Source organism: Salminus brasiliensis, chromosome 9 (assembly GCF_030463535.1).
Source record: "Salminus brasiliensis chromosome 9, fSalBra1.hap2, whole genome shotgun sequence".
NCBI classification, from domain to species: Eukaryota; Metazoa; Chordata; class Actinopteri; order Characiformes; family Bryconidae; genus Salminus; species Salminus brasiliensis.
This window is the reverse complement of record NC_132886.1, coordinates 9,226,768-9,250,664: the sequence shown is the minus strand read 5'-3', so window position 1 is coordinate 9,250,664 and position 23,897 is coordinate 9,226,768. Positions and strand designations below refer to the sequence as shown.

General features: G+C 41.5%; 2 protein-coding genes across 2 annotated transcripts; both read left to right on the top strand.

The window, feature by feature from the left end:
* The first annotated feature begins 1,069 nt into the window (after positions 1-1,069).
* Positions 1,070-7,152, top strand: LOC140562291 (uncharacterized). The gene is made up of 3 exons (XM_072687819.1): positions 1,070-1,278; positions 1,686-3,449; positions 7,137-7,152. Exons 1-3 carry the CDS (start codon positions 1,070-1,072, stop codon positions 7,150-7,152), a joined length of 1,989 nt encoding a protein of 662 aa, XP_072543920.1.
* A 1,824-nt stretch (positions 7,153-8,976) lies between these two features.
* On the top strand, positions 8,977-11,137 carry LOC140562290 (Fc receptor-like protein 4). The gene is made up of 2 exons (XM_072687818.1): positions 8,977-9,924; positions 10,839-11,137. The coding sequence occupies exons 1-2, from the start codon at positions 9,624-9,626 to the stop codon at positions 11,135-11,137; spliced, it is 600 nt and encodes a 199-aa protein (XP_072543919.1). The 5' UTR covers positions 8,977-9,623.
* The last annotated feature ends 12,760 nt before the right edge of the window (positions 11,138-23,897 follow it).

The following is a 23,897-nucleotide window of genomic DNA, read 5'->3' as shown; positions in this document are numbered from 1 at the left end:
TAGTTAACTCACTTTTTCATAAGATGTGTATTTACATATATACTGCATACATATAGTATTAAGAAGCCAAAAATGACACTTGTACTGATTATGTAGATACAGATGTCTTCAGGCACCATTTATTTATGTTCAGAAAATAGGTGCACTCTTACTTTGAGAGCTAATCAGCTGCGCTCTGGGTTGGGTCCATGTTTAGAAAGTGAGCGGCAGTTGGATACTGATAGTAACACATTTTTCTCACTGTGCTTTAGCCCCCATGGAAGTTTCCTTTTCTTGTGTGAATACACAGACATGTGTAAAAAAGGTTTTTACAGCCACCGCAGAACATTGTTCAGCTCACACACACTGTACTTTTAGAAAGATTTCTTTTACACTGCAAGTTAAAGTCCTCCTCTTCATTATTCCTACAGCTTTACCCAGAGCTACACTGACTGTAGAACCAGACAGTACTGTGTTCACTGGAGAGTCCGTCACTCTGAAGTGTGAGATACAGTCTTACAGTGACTGGAGATATCAGTGGTATAAAAGCAGCAGTAGAACTGCAGTCTCTCAGTCTCAGCTAAACACCTTCACCTTCATCAGTTCAGCAGCAGATCAGGATCAGTACTGGTGTAGAGGAGAGAGAGCTTACAGACCCACATCATCTCAGGACAGTGATAAAGTCACTCTTACAGTAAAAGGTAAGTTTACTGCTTTTATATTCTGGGGAGAGGAAATGTGTTATGTAAGATTAGTAGAACAGAAACTAGGAGCTAGACATGACATGACTTTCTCTACATGACAAGGAAGAAACCAACACACAGGTTTCCGCAGATGCATTTACATCACATTAACATTTTAAATCTAGACTATGATGCTCTTAAATCCTTTAAGTGTACAAGCGAGTGGCCGCACTTTACAGCAGCTCCGTCTCTTGAGACGCTGTTTTCTCACCTATATTAGGTTTATTTACTTTTTCTTACTTTCTTCTTATGCGTGTCCTCTGCTAACACCTAACACTACACCCTAGTGTTAGTTTTAGTTTGTTCAGGTGCGTAGTTTTTTAATTATTATAACTTTCGGACTCGGAATGGAGAACAGTAGAGACGGAGCGGTCAGCGGTACATACACGCGGGAGCGACTGCTGGAGCTCCGCAAGTCCGCACCGCACCGCACCGCGCTCAGGTTCCCATTCCCGAGGAGATACGGAGACCGTACAGGGGGTGCAGAGCTGGAGTCAAAACAAAGGCAAAGAGGAGGCGTTTCAAGCCCTTCATCCCCTCCGTCATCATGGGGAACGTGAGAAGCTCCGAGCTAAGCGGTAAGAAGAAGGGCGGAGGGGTTGTGCTGTTTGTGAACAACAGATGGTGTAACCCGGGACATATTACCGTGAAGGAACAGCACTGTTGCCCGAACGTTGAACTACGCCCATACTATCTGCCGAGGGAACTGACGGTCGTTTTTGTTTTGGTCTACGTCGGAAGCGGCGTGTGACGTCATACACTCGGCCATCGTGAGACTCCAGACTCAGCACCCGAACGCCCTCATTGTCATCTCTGGGGATTTTAATCATGTGTCACTCTCAACCACGCTGCCCAAGTTCCACCAGTATGTTGACTGTGCTACCAGGGAGAACAGAGTACTGGATCTTCTGTATGCAAATGTTAAGGATGCATAAAGGTCCTCTGCCCTACCTCCACTGGGAGATCAGATCACAACCTGGTTCTGCTGACACCCACATACCACCCAGTGGTTCTAAGACAGCCTGTGACAAGGAAGGTGATCAGGAAGTGGTCACCAGAGGCTGAGGAGGCTCTGCAGGTCTGTTTTGAGACCACAGACTGGGAGGTGTTGTGTGAATCAGCTGGTGAGGACATTGACAACAGGACAGGTTGCATCACAGACTACATCAACTTCTGCACTGACACTATTGTTCCAGTCAGGAGGGTGCGTTGTTTTCCTAACAACAAGCCTTGGATCACCAAGGACTTGAAGAAACTTCTAAACAAGAAGAGACACGCTTTCCAATCAAAAGACAAGGAACAACTGAGGAGTGTGCAGAAGGAGCTGAAGGTGAGACTGAGAGAGAGCAAGGAAGCCTACAGGAGAAAACTGGAGGGTAGGCTCCAGCAAAACAATTCAAAGGAGGTGTGGACTGGGATGAGGCAGATCACTGGCTTCAAAGGGAAGCAGCAGACTGTTGGGGGCAGTTTGGACAAAGCCAACGAGCTGAATGTGTTCTTTAACAGATTCAGCATGACACCCTCCCCCTCCACCAGCAGTGGCGGCGTCTCCCCCACCCCCTCACCATCATCACCGCCTCTCCTTGCTCACTCACGTCTACCCCCCCTCACCCCACAAACACAAACACTGTCTGAGGAATCACAGCAATCACCCACCCACTTAGAAGTGACAACTGGCCAGGTGAAGAGACAGTTGGAGAAGCTGAAACTGGGAAAAGCTTCAGGACCTGATGGGATCAGCACAAGGGTACTGAAGGTCTGTGCTACCCAGTTATGTGGGATCCTACAGCACCTCTTCAACCTGAGCCTCAAACAGGAGAAGGTGCCAGTGCTGTGGAAAACATTATGCCTGGTTCCTGTTCCAAAGAAGTCTACCACCTCCTCCTTGAACGACTATAGACCTGTGGCCCTCACATCACACGTCATGAAGGTCCTGGAAAGGATTATGTTGACACACCTCAGTCCTCAGGTCAGCCCTTTCCTGGACCCCCTCCAGTTCGCTTACCAGCAACAGGTCGGAGTGGATGATGCTATCATCTATCTACTGCAGAAGGTGCACGCCCATCTGGACCACAACAACTCCTCAGTGAGAATCACTTTCTTTGATTTCTCAAGTGCATTCAACACCATCCAACCTCTGATGCTGGGGGGAAAGATGGACAGAATGCAGGTGGACAGGTCCACTGTTGCCTGGGTCATGGACTACCTGTCTGACAGACCCCAGTATGTGCAGCTAGGATCCAACCGGTCTGAGTGCTTAGTCAGCAGCACTGGAGCACCACAGGGAACTGTTCTCTCTCCCTTCCTTTTTACCCTGTACACCACTGACTTCCAGTACAGGTCAGAACTCTGCCACCTTCAGAAATTCTCTGATTACTCTGTGGTTGTCGGATGCATCAGGGATGATGAGGATGGAGAATACAGGGACCTGGTTAACAGCTTTGTCGTGTGGAGTGAGAGGAATCACCTGATTCTCAATGTGGCCAAGACCAAGGAAATGGTGGTGGACTTCAGGAGGAAGAGGACCACGACCGGTCCCATTACCATCACGGGTCAGGATGTGGAGCGGGTAGACACCTATAAATACCTGGGTGTCCTCCTGGACAGCAAACTGGACTGGAAGGCCAACACAGAGGCTGTGTACAGGAAGGGGATGAGCAGACTCTACTTTCTGAGGAAGCTCAGGTCCTTTAACATGTGCAGCAATATGCTGGAGACCTTCTACCAGTCTGTTGTTGCTAGTGCTGATTTTTTTGCTGCAATCTGCTGGGGAGGCAGCATCAGGAGTGGAGATGCCAGAAAGCTCAACAAACTGATCAGGAAAGCTGGATCAGTCCTGGGCTGCTCTCTGGAAGGCTTTGAGGTGGTTGTAGAAAGGAGGACTCTGAGCAAACTCACTGCCATTCTGGAGAACACTTCCCACCCCCTCCATGATCTACTGGTCAAGCAGCGGAGCACTTTCAGTAACAGGCTCCTTCAGCTCCGCAGCAGTAAGGAACGGTACAGGAGATCGTTTCTCCCAACAGCGATCTCGCTGTACAACGCCTCGTCACTGTGCCGGGACATTATTGTGCACTGAGTGTACTAATAGAACAGTCCCGCTGTTTCTCAATCGGACACTATTCTGTTCATCAGTATGTACTGCCACACAGCTCTGTCATCTGCACTGCCACTTTAAAACTCTATACTGTAATGATACCCCAGGATGCCTTACATCACTACATTATATTAATGTAGTTACTGCACTGTTACATTACACATAATTAATTCTGTATATTACATTATATTAATGTAATTATTACTGCACTACAATCACTTTTTACGCTTTTATGCCTCTATCATGCTGCTCTCTTGTTTGATTTTGCTGCTGTAAAAACTGACTTTCCCTGTGGGATAAATAAAGGGATCTATCTATCTATCTATCTATCTATCTTCTGAATTAGAAAGGGAGGAGAGAGAGCGAGCTTAGAAAAGGTTTGTGAACCTGACGCTGGATGAGAAAATACAGCTTGGTTCTCCAGATGACCTGTGTATCTCTGCAAGCAGAAGCTGAATGAGTCTAAATCTGCAGTGTAGAGATTCTCGCCTTCACCCTAGGTGTTTATTAATAAAGTAATTTAATAGTAGTAAATAAACATAAAATATTGCAGATAATAAAACAGACCGAATACAAATTAAAGTATATAAGATTAGATATTAAAACTAAGAGAACGTTTATACAAAACACTACATAAAAGCCAGACTGAATAAATAGGTTTTTAGTTTGCACTTAAAGATTTCAATGTTTTGAGCTTCTCTCACATCAGTTTGTTTCAGCATTTTTGAGCATAGCGACTAAAAACAGCATCACCAGATATTTTTCTTTTCTTCGTGGAACAACTAAAAGAGAAGATCTGGAGGATCTGAGGGACCTTCCTGTTTCATAAGTCAAAAGCATTTCAGTGAGGTAGGCGGATGCAAGACCATGTAGTGCTTTATAAACTAATAAAAAAAAGTTTAATCAACATGAAAACAAACAGGTAACCAGAGTAAAGACTTTAAAATAGGTGTAATTTGTGCTTTCCTTTTGGTCTTAGTCAGTACTTGTGCAGCAGAGTGTTGAGTTAATTGTAGCTGGTGTGAGCATTACAATAGTCCAACCTGCTAGTTATAAAAACATGAAGTAATTTTTCATTGTTGCTCCAGGAGAGAAAAGGCCTCACTTTGGAGATGTTCTTCAACTGATAAAAAGCTGATTTTGTGACACTTCAAACATGAGCCTTGAAATTAAAATCAGAAAAAAAAGTTTTGTGAAAGTTTTGTGTTTTGGGTTAAGTCTAAACATATTTAGTTTGAGGGCCAGTTTCTTTAAGTTTTTGAGCCAATGAGCAACACTTCTGTTTTGTCCTGGTTTAGCTGCAAAACATTCTGTGACATCCAGGTCTTTATATCTAAGAGACAGTTAACAAGTGCATCAATCAGACTGGTGTCATCAGGAGATACAGCCACATCAAGTTGTGTGTCATCAGCATAGCTGTGAAAAGAAATGCTGTGCCTCCTGATGACACTTCCTAGGGGTAACATATATAAATTAAATAACAATGGTCCTAAAATTGATCCTTGTGGTACCCCACTGGTAATCTCATAGTAAGTGGAGAAATGATTATCTATTGATACCAAAAAGAATCTTCTAGAGAGATATGAGACAAACCAATTAAGAACAACACCATAGGCCAACATAGTGCTGTAATCTATCTAAAATCTGGTGGTCAACAGTATCAAATGCAGCACTCAGGTCAAGTAGTACTAGAACTGAAGGCTTGTTGTGGTCAAGATTTCCTTCTGATGTTATTGTGCTGTGTGTCCTAAAACGTGACTAGAACATTTCCAATTTGGTATTTGAGTTTAGAGAGGTACTTAGCTTAAAAATGGGAAATTTGAAAATGGGAAATCTTCCTTACAACAGCTGTTATAAATTAGTAGGAAAGACTCCAGGCTGTAAGGAGTAATTTATGATTGCTAAAATGTCTTCAGATACAGAATTAATATAGAATTAATTAGTAGTTTTTAAAAGGAGTTTAAATTTGGTCAAGGGAACACAGTTTCAGCATCAACCACGTCAAAATGTTCCAGCTTGACATCACTCATTACATGACATCATATCAGCACACCTGAGAAGAAGATCAGTCTTATGTGGGGGTACAGTAACTTTCACTTCACAACAGAGGAGATCAGATCTGCAGTTTATTTTTAATGCAGTTCTTCTCAAATCTAGTCATGAAGAAAACCTGCTCTGCAGATCTTTGGTGTTTTACCAGCTCCAACACATCTAATCCAGCGAATCTGCTAATTATCAAACACTTCCTGTGTTGGAGTGTGTGTTACACTCACTCTTACAGGAAAACACAACAAGTGCAGATCAGGTAATGACATCTAAAGCATTTACCTGATGTAGAGCAGTGTAGAGAACAGAATCATATGAACTGTAGAGTACAGATGATTGTCCATTGTTACTGCATCTAATGAGCAAATGCTGAACCTTTCTCATTCGTATTTAACTCACTTAAACATATGCTGACCTTTGTCCACATGGGGTCACTTTTGGTTTTTTAGTAGGTGAAAGAGAAACCTCATATCAACAGATTTCACAAATGCAGGCTTACAGATATTTAATATTGTAATATTGCTTCAAAGCAAACAAACTGAATATTTCACATTCCCCTGTTCATTTATAACTATCATGCATCTATAGTGTCTAGAGTATCATCTCACCACAGCCAATTATCAATATAGTAGAGAAGCTCCATCCTGTACAGCTCCCTTTCTTCAGTCTTCAACTTTTCTAGGTTCTACATGGTAATGTAAAAGGGTTCTTTGACTCATACAAAAAGTATCATCACCTCTATTCCAGGACTTCTGTGAGAGAAGAGACACAAGCGAGACACAGCAGTAATTAGAAATGAACCTGTAGGACATTATAAATGGTTCAAGCAAGAGCAGTAATAGATATCTTCTGCACTGTCATCTGTGGTTGTACATGAAGATCCACTTGAGTACTGGATCCCAAACAAAAGACAGTTAAAGATACATTTAGATGAGACAATGTGCTCAATCACTGATTGTGAAATATTGCCTACAAGTGTTAGACTACTTCTTTAAAAAAAGTAATCCATTACTAATTACTTCTTTCAGACTGTAATGAATTACTTGACTGGTTAGTTCTTGGGAAAGTTCAGTCACAGTAAGAAGTAAAATCATAGTAACATAATTTAATACACATTCCTCTCTCCCTGCTTTACTCTGAACACACAGCTGCTCTGAATAATTACATCCCTCTATAATGTGTAATTCCCTCACTATAACACACTGTACTTTACACCACATTACCCAACACTGACTATGAGTGTTCCTCTCTCCTCTCCTCTCTTCTCACAGCTTTACTCAGACCTAAACTGACTGTAGAGCCAGACAGTACTGTGTTCACTGGAGAGTCAGTCACTCTGAAGTGTGAGATACAGTCTTACAGTGACTGGAGATATCAGTGGTATAAAGGCAGCAGTAGTACTGCAGTCTCTTCAGTAGCAGTTTTAGCAAATTAACAGCAGTTGTTCAAACCAGAGGTAAAACAACACACTGAGCCCCTTATTGTTCCACTATTAATTATTCCTGTCTACAATGATAAACCTTGAGCTTGAAAAGCTTTGAAGATGAACAGCACTTTCTAAAACAGTCATGCTCATGTTGCCGGCCTCAAGGCCTTTGGGTACCTGGGCCGTGCACAAAATGGCATCATCGACATGGATGGCTGTATGATGGCTGTGTTTGATTATCTTGGTTTCTTTCTCCCTCTTTCTCTACATGACAAGGAAGAAACCAACACACAGGTTTCACATTTTAAATCATCACTTAAATCCTTTAAGTGTACGCGATCACTCTATAGGAATTTACACTGTAATATGAACATCACTATACCAATGTGATTGTTTATAAATCTATATATAAAATAACCAGCTTTCCAATATCAAGCTCATTTTAGACTAGAAACAAACACTTGGAACAGAATTTAACACAAAAGCACAGAACAAAGAACTTCACTGTTCCTGTAGCAGAGTAGCTAAGCTGTGTAGCTGACCTATTGCTTAAGATAGAGAGAAAATGTTACTGTTACAGAAGCTCAACATAACAGAAACACACTTCTTTAAAACTCTTAAACTTGCGTTGTACTAAATGCTTTAGACTATTTAGTAAAACACTGGATTACAGAACATATAAAAGTACTAAGAGTGGGATTCTCCCATTAGAACATTCCCCTATGCCAAGCTAAATGGATAACATACTGCAGTTAACTGTAGCAGGTCATTCATGCTCAGAAAGGACAGACGAGGACAGTCAGAATAGAATCAGAATATGTTTATACTTCTAATCCAACCACAATTCAAATTCATTTTTGAACGATGGCGAGCTGGAATAAAAAGAAACCGAAATGAAATAGGAGTAACGAGGCTGTTTTAAAAATTTAAGGAGTAGAAGAGTAGAAGTAAAAAGTCATCTGAAAAATAATCACTCCAGTAAAATTTGGATAACCAAAACTTCTACCTAAGTAAGGTAACAAAGTATTTGTACTTTCTTTCTTGACATATACCTGACATCAGATTTAATAATTAAGATTCTTGAGTAAATCAACAAAAATATATATATTTGAATCTTTTCTCACTGATTACTCTACGAGTCCACAGATCTTACTGTACTGTTAGTGCTCACTCCAGCAGATGGAGGCACTGTAAACCCCACACTGGTACAGAATAGTCATCCTGTTTAAGGTCCTACATGCTAATATGTTGAACTGTGTTCTTCATCTCCAACAGCAGAAACACCTAAACCTGAACTCTCATCCAGCTTTAAAGGAGCTGCACTGATAGGAAACCCAGTGACTCTGTACTGTAAGCTGAACCAGTCTGCTGGATGGAGGTTTTACTGGTCCAAACACACACAGACCCCTGAGAGTGAGACCACCACTGAGACACACTCATATACCATCAGATCAGTTAGTGTCTCTGATGGAGGTCAGTACTGGTGCAGAGCTGGGAGAGGAAACCCAGTCTACTACACTCAGTACAGTGATGCACTCTGGGTACACGTTACTGGTCTGCTACTGGTCTGGTTCTGGTTTAGAGGCTATAAAGCACATGTAGATGACAGATGAATGTGGTTACATGTCAGGTTTGTGCTCAGTCCACCTGTAATGAGTGTTTGATTAGTGCTGGAGAGACACAGTGTGGGCACTTCTGAGACTGACTGGTGTGAGATGAGCTGGGAAGTATATAAAGTGGATGAAGGGCCGTTTGGGTTCAGTGGAAAACGTCAATGAAGGCAGGAAAGCCCTCTTTACCAACCACTCCTGTAATTAAAGCTCCAGAAACTAACAGGATTCATCAGCTTTAACATGTTCAAGACAAGACCTGCCTGAGTGTAGAAGACTAGCTTCACATCAGTCCACACTATTCAGCCATAACATTAAAACCACATGAAGTAAAGTGAATAATATTGATTATCTGGTTACTGTGGCACCTGACAGTGGGATTTACATATTAGGCAGCAAGTGAACAGTCAGTTTTTGAAGGTGATCTATTGGAAGCAATAAGATCTGAGACACTTTGACAAAAATCAAATTGTGATGCTAGACGACCGTGACTTACTGATGAGTGTAGGAGAGTGAAGGCCAGTTGGTCTGTCTGATCCCACAGAAGAGCTACTGTAGCATAAACCACAGCCACACTGCTTGTGTTTATGCTGTGATTAATGTAATATTGATATGTGCATTACTGATATGAATATATTAACAGCTGATAGTATTACTGTGTAAACAGTGATATCAGTATTTTATGAATGTAGATTTGTAAGCAGCATAACAAAGAACAATGAATGTATTTGCTATATGTTTCAGATACGTCTCTTCCAGTCACTCTGATCGTCCACCCCAGCAGATCTCAACACTTTACTAATGACTCTCTCTCACTGAGCTGTGAGGGACAGAGTAACTCTGCTGGATGGAGAGTGAGACGATACACACACAGTGAGAGGGTGTCAGATTGTTCATCAGGCTGGGGATCAGTTACAGGATCTATGTGCAACATCAGCTCCCTCTACTCATCCCACACTGGAGTGTACTGGTGTGAGTCTGAATCTGGAGGGAGCAGCAATCCGGTCAACATCACAGTGCACAGTGAGTCTACAGTATACAGTATACCACTGGCAGGAGTTTAGTAACAGTGGAGCTAAGATAGAAATCCTCAGATTCCAGAAAGAGATCCTCAGATCCTCATTCTTAATGAGATGTGATAAAGATATTCATGTGAATTAATGTGACAAATCAGTAAATACTGTTTTTAAAAATGATTGAAACGGTTTAAAATAGTCTGCTTTGTAAAAAAATACACTACATGCATACAAATAGAAGCTTTTATACCATTCTAAATCTATAGACATTAATATGGAGTTAATTCCCATTTTGTAGCTATACCAACAAAGGTGTTTAGAGGGGTTGAGGTCAGGGCTCTGTGTGGGCCAGTCAAGTTCTTCTGCACCAAACCCAAACCCGACCATGGCTTAATGGACCTTGCTTTGTGCACTGGCACACAATCATGATGGAACAGAAAAGGGTCTTCCTCAAACTGCCATGAAGCTCTGGGTGCCTATGTGCTGATGTTAATGCCAAAAGATTTAGAACAGCTTAGAACTGTTAGAACTAAAAGTTATTTAGTCAGTAGAGCATTTACCTTGTATGCGCTTTGTGCCTCAATATTCAGCCTCCACAGTTGATGGTGGAATATCTAGGAATGAAGAAATTTCCCCAACGGACTTGTCGCAATGGTGACATCCTATTACAGTACTAGGCTGGCTCAGTGAACTCTTTGGAACGACCCATTCTTTCAGAAATTATTGTAATGTGAGACTTCATGACTAGGTTATTGATTTTATACACCTGTGGCAAGGGGCCTGAATAAGACATCTGAATCTGATGATCAATTGTGTCCCAGTACTTTAGTCCATGTACTGTATCTTCTATACTTCTATCATTGTTAGAGGTTTCTGTGTTATAATGATCATTGTATTGTCATTACTTTCTGCTTCCTGCAGGTGGTGCTGTAATTCTGGACAGTCCTGTCCATCCTGTGACTGAGGGAGATTCTCTGACTCTACACTGTTTATATCGCCACACAAAATCCTCAAACCTCACAGCTGATTTCTATAAAGATGGATTACTCCTCCTGACCCAAACTACAGGAGAGATGACCATCCGTACTGTCTCAAAGTCAGATGAAGGTCTCTACCACTGTAAACGTCTAGAGGGAGGAGAGTCACCACAGAGCAGGATCTCAGTCAGAGGTTTGCTGATTTTGACAGAAAATCTCCATCAAATGAAAATTCTTATTTAATATTAACAGTTAACAGTTACAAAACAGCTGTGATTTTATTTTATGTATAAGTGTGTGTGTGTGTGTGTGTGTGTGTGTGTGTGTGTGTGTGTGTGCACATGTGATTTCAGGTACTTCAGGAACTCCATTCTCAGTGTTCAGGCTGCTCAGTAGTTTAATGGCAGCTTCTCCATATCTGCTGGTGACCATCATACTGGTGGTCAAATGGAACAGAGTTGGAGGTAAGAGCTCAGAGTCTTTCTGTCAGTCACTTTCAGACTCACTCAGGCAGAGATTTCTATATTAGCCTGAAACTGAAAATAAGATTTGAGTAAATGTCAATTATTCTGTGTTTCACAGCTAAACGTGATAAAGACAGCAGAATGTGAGCAGCACCTGGAGCTGGAACCTGTTGATGATCAGTGTCAAATAGAATAATTGTAATCTTGTGTGCTTTAAAGTCTGTCACATTTCCTCCCTGTTCTGTTTCTGCTCAGGTTCTGTCTCCATCACCCCAGCTGTTGCCATGGATTTGTGTTGTTTGAGTCCTGGTCCTCTCTCCTTATTATTCTAGCCACTTGTGTCTAGTCTGTAGCCCCTCCTGCTTGTCATCACTCCCAGGTGTTTCTTATTTGTTCTCAGTATCCCAGTACTCCCAGTTTTGTTCTCCTCATTGGCTCAACACTGTAAAACATGTCTGGCTAATGGAGCACTGAGCCCTTGATGGGGTGATGAACTGTGTTTTATGTAGTGTAATTTCACAGCTCTGGGGTGTCTAGACAACAGTCTAACCACCTGCTGGTTAAATGTTAGGAGTTCAATTGCCAGCAAGGGCTCAGTGCTCCATTGTTAATGTCTCCAAATCTGGGGACATCAGGTGATAGGGGGACCTGCAGATGGGAATAATCAGTAAACAAATTGAGGGGGAGGAGCCACAGACATCAAACATCATAAACAATACTTAATTAATTACAGCTGCAGCTCACTTACTAATGTTTTTGAAACCTCAACTTAAAATGTATTGTTGATAAAACTGAGATACAGAACAATGAAAGTAGATTTTTTTACAGTGTAGTATTTGTGTCTAATGTGATCAGTTTGTTCCTCTTACTTTTCTTTTATGTTTTTCACTCACATATAGATCTATCTCTGTGCCAACTCCTCTACAAATCCCCAATTAGAGATCTGGGCTGAGTTTCTCAAGAGTCCTAAATGGTCAAGCGAGCATCACACTGAACACTCTCTCTACCAGTTTAGACGATCTAAACACTTAGATACTTTTGGGAAAGTGCAGTGTCAGTAGTGAGAGAGAGCCTGCTGAACAGTTTCAGTTCCAGGTGGAGCTTTTAGACTCAAATCAGAACATGAGGAAGTGGGTTGTGTGTGTGTCTTTAGTTTGTTATGGCTTATCAGCTTATCAGAGAATACTGTTGCAGTAAATTAACATTTGTTTGTCATATTTGTATTTATTTTTAAAATTATTTAGTTATTTATAAATATTGAATATATTATTTTTTTGTACAGAATTTAACATTTGCTTAAATGTATAATATTCTTTGTAATAAACATTGTCCATGCAGGATGGCTTGAGAGATTGTAATATAAGTCTTCTGATAGATCTGATGGTTTATGAAAGGTGCAAAATGTAATATTTCAGTAAGTGGAGAATGAGAAGTTTACAATATTTTTTTTTCTTTCTTTTATTTCATTGCCAGTCGTATACTTTCTGCAGTCACAGGCTCATTTTGTTGAAAGGACGATTATAACTGAAGTGTAATTCTGTTCTGTTGGATTTTGTGTTTAATAAAGTTTAATAATAACCATGCAGTTACACTTCACTCCATGTTCTGCTAATGTGTGTGTTCTGAATGTAGGAGTCACGATTATGAATGTATTTATTCTCCTGATTCTACCATTCAGAACCTGTAGAGACTTTTCAGATCCAGAAGCTCTCAAACAGGAGTTCCAGTGTGCGGAGATTGACACTGGGTGTGATCTATATATATATATATATATATATATATATATATATATATATATATATATATATATATATACAGTCATGCCCGAAAGTATTCATACCCCTGTCAAAGTTTGACTTAAATTTACTTTTATTTAACCAGAAATTATATTTTTGCCTGGAAATGACACAGGCATCTCCCAGGAGATAACACGATGATGTACAAGAGGCATCATTGTGGGAAAAAATATTTCTCAGCTTTTATACACATTTGAACAAAAAGTGGCATGTCCAAAATTATTGTGACGTCATCGCTTCCATTACAGCGGCGCCTATAAAAGGCATCGCCTTCTCTGTCTGGACCAGTCTGATGACCTGCAGTCTAGCGGACAGACCTCAACAATGCGGGGAGAGGAGTGGAGAGACTACCTGCAGGGGAAGCTCCTCCGGGAGAGGATTTGGCTGGAGGAGCGCATGGAGAACATCCAGGTTCTCATGAGTCGGGAGCTGCGCCACAAGATGGAGCAGTTCAAGGTGGAACGGAGAAAGGAAGAAGAGAAAGAGATGGAGGGATTAGGGAGGAGGGAGGAGGAAGTGAGGGAGAAGGTGACAGCTCTGGAGGCGACCGTGAGGGAAGTTGTGGAAAGGCTGAGGCTGCTGGAGAAGCAGAATGAGGGGTATCAGAGCCTTATGGAGGAACAAAAGAAAACAGAGATAGAGAGGCAGAGAGCTGAGGCAGAGAAGAGAGAGCTAGAGAGAAAGAGAGAGCGAGCTCTGGAGGTGACGATGGAGGAAACTCTAGAAAAGCTGAGGCAGCTGGAAAAGAAAAATGAGAAGTACCAGACCCTGCTGGAGGAACAGAAAAGGGCTGAGATAGAGAGACAGAGAGCTGAGGCAGAAAAGAGAGAGACAGAGAGAGGGAAAGAAGAGCTGAGGGAGCAGCAGGAAAGGCTGGTGGTACAGGAAAGAAATTTCCTCATTGACCTCACCAAGCAGTGGAAGACCGTTGCTTTGGATCAGCTTGAGCAAATGAGGTGTACCAGAGAGCGAAAACAGAGAGAGCTGGAGAGATGGAGAGAGATGGAGGGAAAGATACTGGAGGCTAGGAAGGATAACAACTTGGTGCGAGTGAGAACTGAAGAGGAGAGAAGGAAGGCCTTTGCTGAAATTGAAGAGCTGAGGGAGAGACAGAAAAAGATGCTGGAGGAAGACAGAAAGATCACTGAGAGAAAGATAAGAAACAAGAAACGGGAGAACGAGATGAAGGAGGTCATGGAGGAGCATCAAAGAAGAGAAGATAAAGATTGGGGAGGAGTGGAAGGCTGTGGAAAGAGAGAAGATGAAGCTACAGAGAGAGATGAGGAAACACATGAGGAAGCTTGAAACAGAGGAGGAGGAGAGAAAGAAGAAGGAGCAGGAGGAGCTGAGGAGAGATTGTGTGGCAGTTGTGACAAAGGCGGTCCAGTGGCCGGAGAATGGGGCTCAGGGTCAGGAGGAGAAAGAGGAGGAGAGGAGACTGGCCAGACTGAGGAAAGATGAACAAAGGATGATGAAGCTGAAGAGGAGGCAGGAAGAGCAGAAGAAAGAGGACTTGGAGAAGAGGAGTGAAGAGATGAGGTGGCTGAGAGAGCAGGAGGTGGAGAGAGAGAGACTGGAAGTTGAAGTGACTGCGAGAGAGATGGAGGCTGAAGTAGAGAACACGGGCGCAGCAGAGGTGGCTTTAGAGGTAGAAAAGAAAGACACTGTGGCTAAAGATGTTCAGCTGGTAAAGAGAGAGGCAGAGAAAAAGAAAGAAAAGCTGAAATCAAGTAGGGTGACGTTTAGTCATCCTCTAGTGACTCCATGGCCCAGTGAGAAGCTAAAACCTCTGCTGAAGCAGACGCCTAAAACTGATAGTCTGAACATCGTTAGTAAAAGCAAAAAAATGAAGCAGCCGGATCCTTATGAGCAGTTTGATAAGGAACTTGATGATCTGCTAAACAGCTGTGAAATCTGAGACTCTAAAAACAGGAGAGAGAGAGACAGGAAGCTGCGATGATGGAGAGAGAGAGAGAGAGAGAGAGAGAGAGAGAGAGAGAGAGAGACAGGAAGCTGCAATGATGGAGAGAGAAAGAGAGAGACAGGAAGCTGCAGTGATGGGAGAGACAGAAAGAGGAAGCTGAAGTGATGGAAAGAGAGACAGACAGGAAGCTACAGTGATGGAGAGAGAGAAAGAGACAGGAAGCTACAGTGATGGAGAGAAAGAGAGAGTCAGGAAGCTGCAGTGATGGAGAGAAAGAGAGAGAGAGGAAGCGGCAATGATGGAGAGAGAGAGAGAGAGTCAGGAAGCTGCAGTGATGGGAGAGACAGAAAGAGGAAGCTGCAGTGATGGGAGAGAGAGAAAGAGAGAGACAGGAAGCTGCAATGATGGAGAGAGAGAGAGAGAGTCAGGAAGCTGCAGTGATGGAGAGAAAGAGAGAGACAGGAAGCTGCAGTGATGGGAGAGACAGAAAGAGGAAGCTGCAGTGATGGGAGAGAGAGAAAGAGAGAGACAGGAAGCTGCAATGATGGAGAGAGAGAGAGAGAGTCAGGAAGCTGCAGTGATGGGAGAGACAGAAAGAGGAAGCTGCAGTGATGGAGAGAAAGAGAGAGACAGGAAGCGGCAGTGATGGGAGAGACAGAAAGAGGAAGCTGCAGTGATGGGAGAGAGGGAAAGAAAAAGACAGGAAGCTGCAATGATGGAGAGAAAGAGAGAGACAGGAAGCTGAATTGATGGAGAGAAAGAGAGAGACAGGAAGCTGCAATGATGGAGAGAGAGAGAGAGAGAGAAAGAGACAGGAAGCTTCAGTGATGGAGAGAGAGAGAAAGATAGAGAGAGAGAGGAAGCTGCAATGATGGTAGAGAGAGAAAGAGGAAGCTGAAGTGATGGAAAGAAAGAGAGAGACAGGAAGCTACAGTGATGGGAGAGAGAGAAAGAGGAAGCTGAAGTGATGGGAGAGAAAGAGAGAGACAGGAAGCTACAGTGATGGAAAGAGAGAGAGAGAGAGAGAGAGAGGGAGAAAGATGCAGTGATGGAGAGAAAGAGAGAGACGGGAAGCTGCAGTGATGGAGCAAGAGAGAAAGAGACAGGGGGATGCAGTGATGGAGAGAAAGAGAGACAGGACGCTTCAATGATGGAGAGAGAGAGAGACAAGATGCTTCAATGATGGAGAGAGAGAGACAGGGAGCTGCATTTATAGGGGAGGGAAAGAGGACGCTGCAGTGATGGAGAATAAGAGAGAGAGAAAGGAAGCTACAGTGATGGAGAGAAAGAGAGAGACAGGAAGCTACAGTGATCTGGTCTGGTATGGGTCGTGGTGGGTGGGGGGCCTGATGGTCAGACTGGTAGGTGGTAGCTGGTCTGATGCAGGTAGAGGGGAAATCAGCAGGCAATCTTCCAGCAGGTGGGGCTGGGTGACCATTTACTCGAACAAGGTAAAAAGAGAGATTTAGCTCTGGGAGGATTTTATGGAGAGCAGAGGATGTTGAGAGGTGTCATAGTGTTTCGGACAACTCCGGCAGGTCTGACTATAACAGCCTAATTAAAAGGAGAGAGCCAGAAGGTAACACAGACACGGGAGCACACTGAAAACGCTAGCGTCCATCTGCTCCACCGTACACACACCTGAGGGATCGCGTGTAAGCAGCGAGACAACAGCTCCAGCATCTCAGTGTACTACAATTCCCTGTGTCCGCGAACCCCTGGACCTGTAACCTTTTATCTAAGGGGAAACATTAATTACCAAAAGCTAAACTAAACAGATGAGTTTTCAGTTTAGATTTAAAGATTAAGACTGTGTCTGAGTCCTGAACATTATCTGGAAGGTTATTCCAGAGTTGGGGGGCTTTATAAGAAAAGGCTCCTCCCCCCTGCTGAGGTTTTCTGAATTTTGGGAACGAGTAAGAAGCAGCACCCTGAGATCTATGTAATCTTGATGGTTTGTAATATGTAAAAAGATCCCGCAGGTACTCAGGAGCAAAGCCATGTAGGGCTTTATATGTTAATAGAAGAATTTTGTGGTCAATATAGAATTTAACTGGGAGCCAATGAAGTGGTGATAGAACTGGACTGATATGGTCATTATGGTAATTTTCTAGTTTTAGTAAGGACCCTGCCTGCAGCATTTTAAACCAGCTGAAGTTTATTGAGGTTCCTGCTGGAACAACCTGACAAAAGTGTATTACAGTGCATTACAGTAATTGAGGTAATAAAAGCGTGAACTAGCTTTTCTGCATCCTGCAGAGATAAGGAGTTTCTTAGTTTGGCAATGTTCCTAAGCTGCATGAAGGCTGTCCTACGAATATTAGCTATATGTTGCTCAAATGATAAATCGAGTCGAATATGACGCAAAGATTTTTAGCTGCTAGACCAGGAATAATGGAAGCATCAGCCAAGTCTACTATTAAGTCTGGACCTAAAAGGAGAACCTCGGTTTTATCACTGTTAAGAAGAAGAAAGTTATGTGACATCCAGAGTTTCATATCCTTTACACAGTCTTCCGTTTTCTGTAATCTAAATTTATCACCGTGCATAAAAATGGAATGTCTGCTTATAACTGAGCCCAGTGGTAACATGTATAATGTAAATAGTAGCGGCCCAAAAATTTGAGCCTTGCGGAACTCCATATCTTACTTCTGTGTAATTTGAAGATAAATCTTTTATCTTTACGAACTGATAGCGTCCCGTTAGATATGATTTGAACCACGATAGGGCTGTTCTTGTGATTCCAACCATTTTCTCTAATCTTTCTAGTAATATAATATGATCTATTGTATCAAAGGCTGCAGTAAGGTCTAGTAGGGCTATATACATGGCCTTGATCAGAGGCAAGAAGGAGATCATTTGTAATCTTCACTAGGGCTGTCTCTGTGCTGTGATTGGGTCTGATTCTAGATTGGAATTTCTCATACATGTCATTCTTACTCAGGTATAAGCAGAGTTGTTGGGCCACAGCTTTTTCTAATATCTTAGATATGAATGTTAAGTTGGAGATCGGTCTGTAATTAGACAATACACTGGGGTCAAGATTTGGTTTCTTGATTAAAGGTTTTATGTACAGTGTCAACCTTTTCCAAAATGTGGAATCACATATCAGAAATAGGTTTAATGGCTTTTGGACACATGGTGTACATTTATGAGACAACCAAAGATTCCCATAACAACTTACCTTGGGTTTTGCTTGATGACCAATCTGTGGCTTCTAACACTGCAGGACTCTACAGAACAGAAGAGAAGTCATAATGTTCTCATGTTAGCACAGATTCCCTTTAATAGTTCAAATACAGCACATGATGAACAGGAAACTAAGCATATTTAGAATTCCCGAACGGACGATTATTGGTTCCCCAGAGCAGAAATCAGAGAACAAACATTTAAGGATTACAATTACTCATGAAATCTCCTAATAATCTCATAATTTGTGAAATCAACCAGAAAATGTTAAATAACACTATCAGCTGTAACTATCATTAAAGACTACAGGATCTAGTGACATCACCACTGAGTCCATAATGTAGTTTCTCTTATAACCACACTGCTCTCGAATTGTGCAAATACACTTAATTTAATACAAACTTATATTATCTAGTCTCATTTACACTATATAGATACAAGTTTTGGGACATTTGCTCATGAAATAAGAAATAGCCTGTTAACAATTAGCATTCCCCCTTAAAATTCCCCATTAACATAACTCAACAGCAGCCAACAGCACATATAAACATACTAAAACCTTATAAAACAATTAAACAGCACAACAGGATAACCAATGTGTGAACTTATGTTTTTATGACTGAAGTAACTAATTTCATGTAAAAAAAATGGAAAATACAAGGTGTGTTTTGACACCAGATTACAGAGCTGAGACCTCCTCTCACAGTGGCGTTTTCCAAAGAGGACGAAATCTGTACAGCTACAGCTTAATATGTTCTTCATTAATGTAAAGATTACTAAATTCTGTCCATATTGAACTTGCTCTAGTAAATCAGACTTCTAAAATATATGTTTCTCAAGATTAATTATGTGCAGTGTATAAAAGAAATAATAAAATAATTAAAGCTAAAAATTATATAGAAATATTTAATAACCTCATATTTCTCTCCTCAATTATTTGCTCCAACAATCAAAAGCACTTGTCTTTAGTCTGTCATCTACTTAAGAGCCAACACTGCGCCCATGTGGAGACACTTCATCAAATGTTTGAGTGAGTTAAATGAGTCAAAGACAAACGAGAAACGTTCAACATTTGCTCATTAGCTGCAGTAACCACAATCAATCATCTGCACCCCACAGTTTATGTGATTTGGTGCTGATTTGATACATTATTTATTTCACTTTATTTAATTCTATACATTTTATTAAAACATCAGAAAACACTAACATGAGTTTATATTTCCTTCTCTAATAAAAATGTTTTTAAACTCAGATTATTAAATCATCTGAAATCTTCCAGAGAATAGTTAAAACGATGTACGTGCCATGACGTCTTCTTTTGGCCACGTATTACGTCAGCATGCAGGACGTGCATATGGTTAATAGGCCGCTGTTGAGGTCTAACATGTTCTTTCTTGTGGCAGCAATTATTTTATTTTTTTTAGACTGTCTTTTAATTCAGCAGCTGTTTGCTTCTTCTAGTAAATTTCTTAATTTCCACTTCTGGTTGTAGAACAATCTTGTGATACTTTTCGGACCTTCAGTAGTTACCCGCTCAAAGCTGAGTAGCTGAAAATGACATAACTAAGTTATATTGTGTAGCTTTGTTTGATAAGAGCAGAAAACTTTTATATAAAATGAATAATAAATATATAATAAAATGGCTCTAGCTAAGCATCTTGTTAGATGACGGGTAACGCCAGGGAGGTTCAGGTCAGTCTAAAGTCAGTGAGCTGAATAAAGTCTAAAGTTTGAACTCTGAAGCTTTTTAAAGTTAAACACAAAACTTAACCAAACTAAAACAGTAAAACCAGAACAAAATGAACACTGTTGTTTTGATACGTGATGGAAAACATGGTGAACCCATTCCACCTTAAATGACACTGCTCGCCTGCTCTTAGTTTAAGGTGGAGCAGAACACAGACCTGACTGAAGGTAGAAGTCAGCTTCACCCTCATGAAGAGAAACAAGACAATATCCACCTTAAAGTGGGTCGTTTCAGTAAGAAGGTGGTTCAGTGTCCAGTAAACAGTGATGAACTCTGCTGTATGATCTGCATGGAGAAACGCTCTCCAGTGGGAGTCTTAAGGCTGCGGGAGCGAAACTTGCTAACTAACTAGACCACATCACTGTCTGTCTGTTACACGACTGTTTCTCCACGGTTAAACCAAGTGGAGTCGAGTCAGATTAGACTCCAGAAAACTCAAAACCAAAATCCTAATGCTAAGCACTAATGATAAGATGCTCATAACCCTGCTGGAAAACTGCCCCTTTTACCCCCCTCACTCACTTGTACTCATTTAGGACATCATGAGCAGTTACACATCTACAGCTCTTTCTTCAACTAGCACTCTCTGATGAACTCGAAAGTGGGAAAATTCTGCTACAGGGTTCCTCTACTCTCTTTCTGGAAAGGTGAACAGTGATCTTACTTAAAACGAGCTCCTCTATGAGACGACACACTTACTGAGGGAGAGGGGAAATACACATGCGCTGTAGAAACAGGCTCAGCAGTAGGGTGCTTATTTTAACAGGGATGACAGATGCAGTTTCTACTATTACAGTCTACAATTATATATGTCAGTAACATATAACATTTATTTAATAAATGAATAAAATAATTATATTATTTAGAATATTAGAATTGAATGGGCAGCATTTACATAACCTTTTTTAATGATTAGTATTGCTTTTATGTTATTGTAGTTAATACAGTTCTCTATTCACTGTCAGTAATACCCTTCATTCAGCAGCAGGCTACTTTTGCTCAGTGGCTAAACATCTCTGAAGTGATGCTGTTGTGCTTGTCTTTGTGTTCAAATGAAAACTGCAATAATAAAGTTAAAGTTAAATGAAAAGGTTTGGTTGCTGATCTCCTCTGTGAACTCCAGACACTGTATGGATGTGTTCAGTTCCACCAGCAGCTCACCTGATTCACGTTAGGAATTTAGTAATCCTCTGAGTCTGAGTGTCAAATCATGATGATCCACTAGAGGACACCAATCAGCATCTTAAAAACAGATCACAATCACAGTTACTTCTTTCAAAGACACATTAAAAGATTTCAAGATTAGTTGTATTGATAGTAATAGCAAAGCCACATTCATTTAATAATTAAGATTAAAAGTATTATAAATACATTTTTCACTATGAATATTTACACACAATTCAATTTACATATGAACGTATTCTTAAAGCCTCATTCTTTTATTAAGAAAGATAATCTACTCTGATTCATTAATCCAGCTCTTTCACTGATTATTCTATCACTGATGGTTTTAGCTGCATTGGGTTCAGTGATTAGTAGAGAAAGAACTGAGGGAATTAGTTCATTTGATTAATGTGGAAATTATGTAATTTGTGTAATAAGAGTATTGATGTGTGGTAAATTACAGTAGTACACATTGAGCTTTCGGTCAGCTTCACAATTCTATTAGATTTGGAGAACAGGTGATTATAGACTGAATATGGTGTTAATGCTGCTTTGGTGCAAACAGAACTGCTCTTATCTGTGATCATCTAAGAAGACCCAGGAAACCACAGGCCTTGTCTTCAAACAGGAATTGTGTCTATAGTGTATTCAGTATGGCAAATGTTATACATTGTTTTGGTCTTTATCTATTTTGGTCATTTATTGTGGTTGTATTGTATTCTGGTTAATGGTTTGTCAAGTCAAGTCAAGTCAAGTCAAGTGGGTTTATTGTCATTTCAACTACATACAGAGTACACAGTGAAACGAAACAACGTTCCTCCAGGACCATGGTGCAACATAGACAGTGCATACAAAACACAAGTGCAACACAAACAAACAAGTGCGGACAGACAACACAACACAGTACAGACCAGAGAATAATAAATAATGACGGTAGTGTGCAAGTTGTGCAATGTGCAATAAATAGAGTCCAGTGAGGTAGTAAAGTTATTAGTGCAAATGCTTGTGCAAAAAATGCTTCCCATGTTATCTGGGGTAAATGGTTGGAAAGAGAGAGAGAGGGAGAGTGTACATGTACCAGAAAGATATCAGTTCAGAAGTTGAGTTGTGTTGAGGAGTCTGATGGCTTGGGGGAAGAAGCTATTGCAGAGTCTGGTCGTGTTGGACCGGATGCTGCGGTACCTTCTTCCTGATGGCAGGAGGGAGAACAGTCTGTGTGAAGGGTGGGTGGAGTCATCCACAATGCTGGTTGCTTTGCGGATGCAGCGGGTGGTGTAAATGTCCATGACGGAGGGGAGAGAGACTCCGATGATCCTCTCAGCTGTCCTCACAATGCGTTGGAGGGACTTTCGGTCAGAGGCTGTGCAGGTCCCAAACCAGGCAGTGATGCAGCTGCTTAGGATGCTCTCTATGGTTCCCCTATAGAAGAGGGTGAGGATGGGCGGAGGGAGACGGGCCTTTCTCAGCTTCCGGAGGAAGTAGAGACGCTGTTGGGCTTTCTTGGCTGTAGAGCTGGTGTTCAGGGACCAGGTGAGGTTCTCCTCTAGGTGGACACCAAGGAACTTGGTGCTCTTAACAATCTCCACAGAGGAGCCGTTGATGTTAAGCGGAGAGTGGTCCGGTCTTGATTTCCTGAAGTCAACAACCATTTCCTTGGTCTTCTCTACATTCCAGTGAAGGTTGTTGACTGTACACCAGTCTGTCAGCTGCTGCACCTCCTCTCTGTATGCCTTTGCTGATGAGACCCAGCACAGTTGTATCATCGGCGAACTTTATGATGCTGTTAGAACTGTGTTTCGCAACACAGTCATGAGTCAGCAGGGTGAACAGCAGAGGACTCAGTACAGTATTGTGTGGCCAATGATAATGCAGACAGTTCACAGAGTCAGTGGTACATGCTATATCTAATAAAACCTGTTTATCTCTTCATGCAGGGCACAGACGTAACTGTATTCTGAAAGCCAAAGGTTCTCCAGCTCCTGCACAAAAAACAAACTTAATAAACTATAAATCTCCAGTGATCACACTGCGACAGGTTGGGTCAGCAAAGAATACTGATTGAGAATCCCCGTCCTCAGCAGCAGTCTGTATGCAGTAAAGCTGGATTCACATATAAGAACTGTTTCTTTAACAATTTTATAATGAGAGCTGCAAAATATCAGAGTGTGTAATTTATCACTGTTTGTCTCTCAGATAATCAGTTCCCACTTAGTTCTGTGTGAAATTCATCAGCTTTCACTACTTTCTAACAGGACCTCAATAGTAGCACTATGCTGGTAAGTCATAAGTGCTCCACAGGTCCTGTCATGCTTCCATTGTTAACACCATTTGCTAAGGCAAACCTTTCAAACTGGTGTCGACCAGAGGAGGACTGTTTCCCCTGCTGTGTCTTGGTTCATCTTGAAGGTTTCTTCCTCACGCCTGAGGGAGTTTTTCCTTGCCATTCCGCCCTTGGCTTGCTCATTAGGGGTTTAGACCCGGATGTCTGTCAAGTCACTTGTAATCTGTAGCGGAATACGCTTTGAAAGTGACCGTCCAAACCTTTAAATGCAAGACTTAACTACAGCGTTGTTTGTCGGTCTTGTTTTAGGAAGCATGAAACTATAAAAATATTTTATGATAAAGTTTCTTAATTGAGGGGAACTAAATGTGCACAGTGCACAGATCTGTGAAAACAGGTGACCTGCCTCAGCTGAAGCTGATGTAATGTCCTTATTCA

What these genes read in the sequence shown, in the direction of transcription:
- LOC140562291 (XM_072687819.1), top strand. Translation starts at nt 1,070, where the DNA reads ATGGAGAACAGTAGAGACGGAGCGGTCAGCGGTACATACACGCGGGAG. An exon ending in CCTCCGTCATCATGGGGAAC is followed by an intron (nt 1,279 to 1,685) that starts GTGAGAAGCTCC and finishes CTCCACTGGGAG; the next exon opens with ATCAGATCACAACCTGGTTC.
- LOC140562290 (XM_072687818.1), top strand. Translation starts at nt 9,624, where the DNA reads ATGTATTTGCTATATGTTTCAGATACGTCTCTTCCAGTCACTCTGATC. An exon ending in GGTCAACATCACAGTGCACA is followed by an intron (nt 9,925 to 10,838) that starts GTGAGTCTACAG and finishes TGCTTCCTGCAG; the next exon opens with GTGGTGCTGTAATTCTGGAC.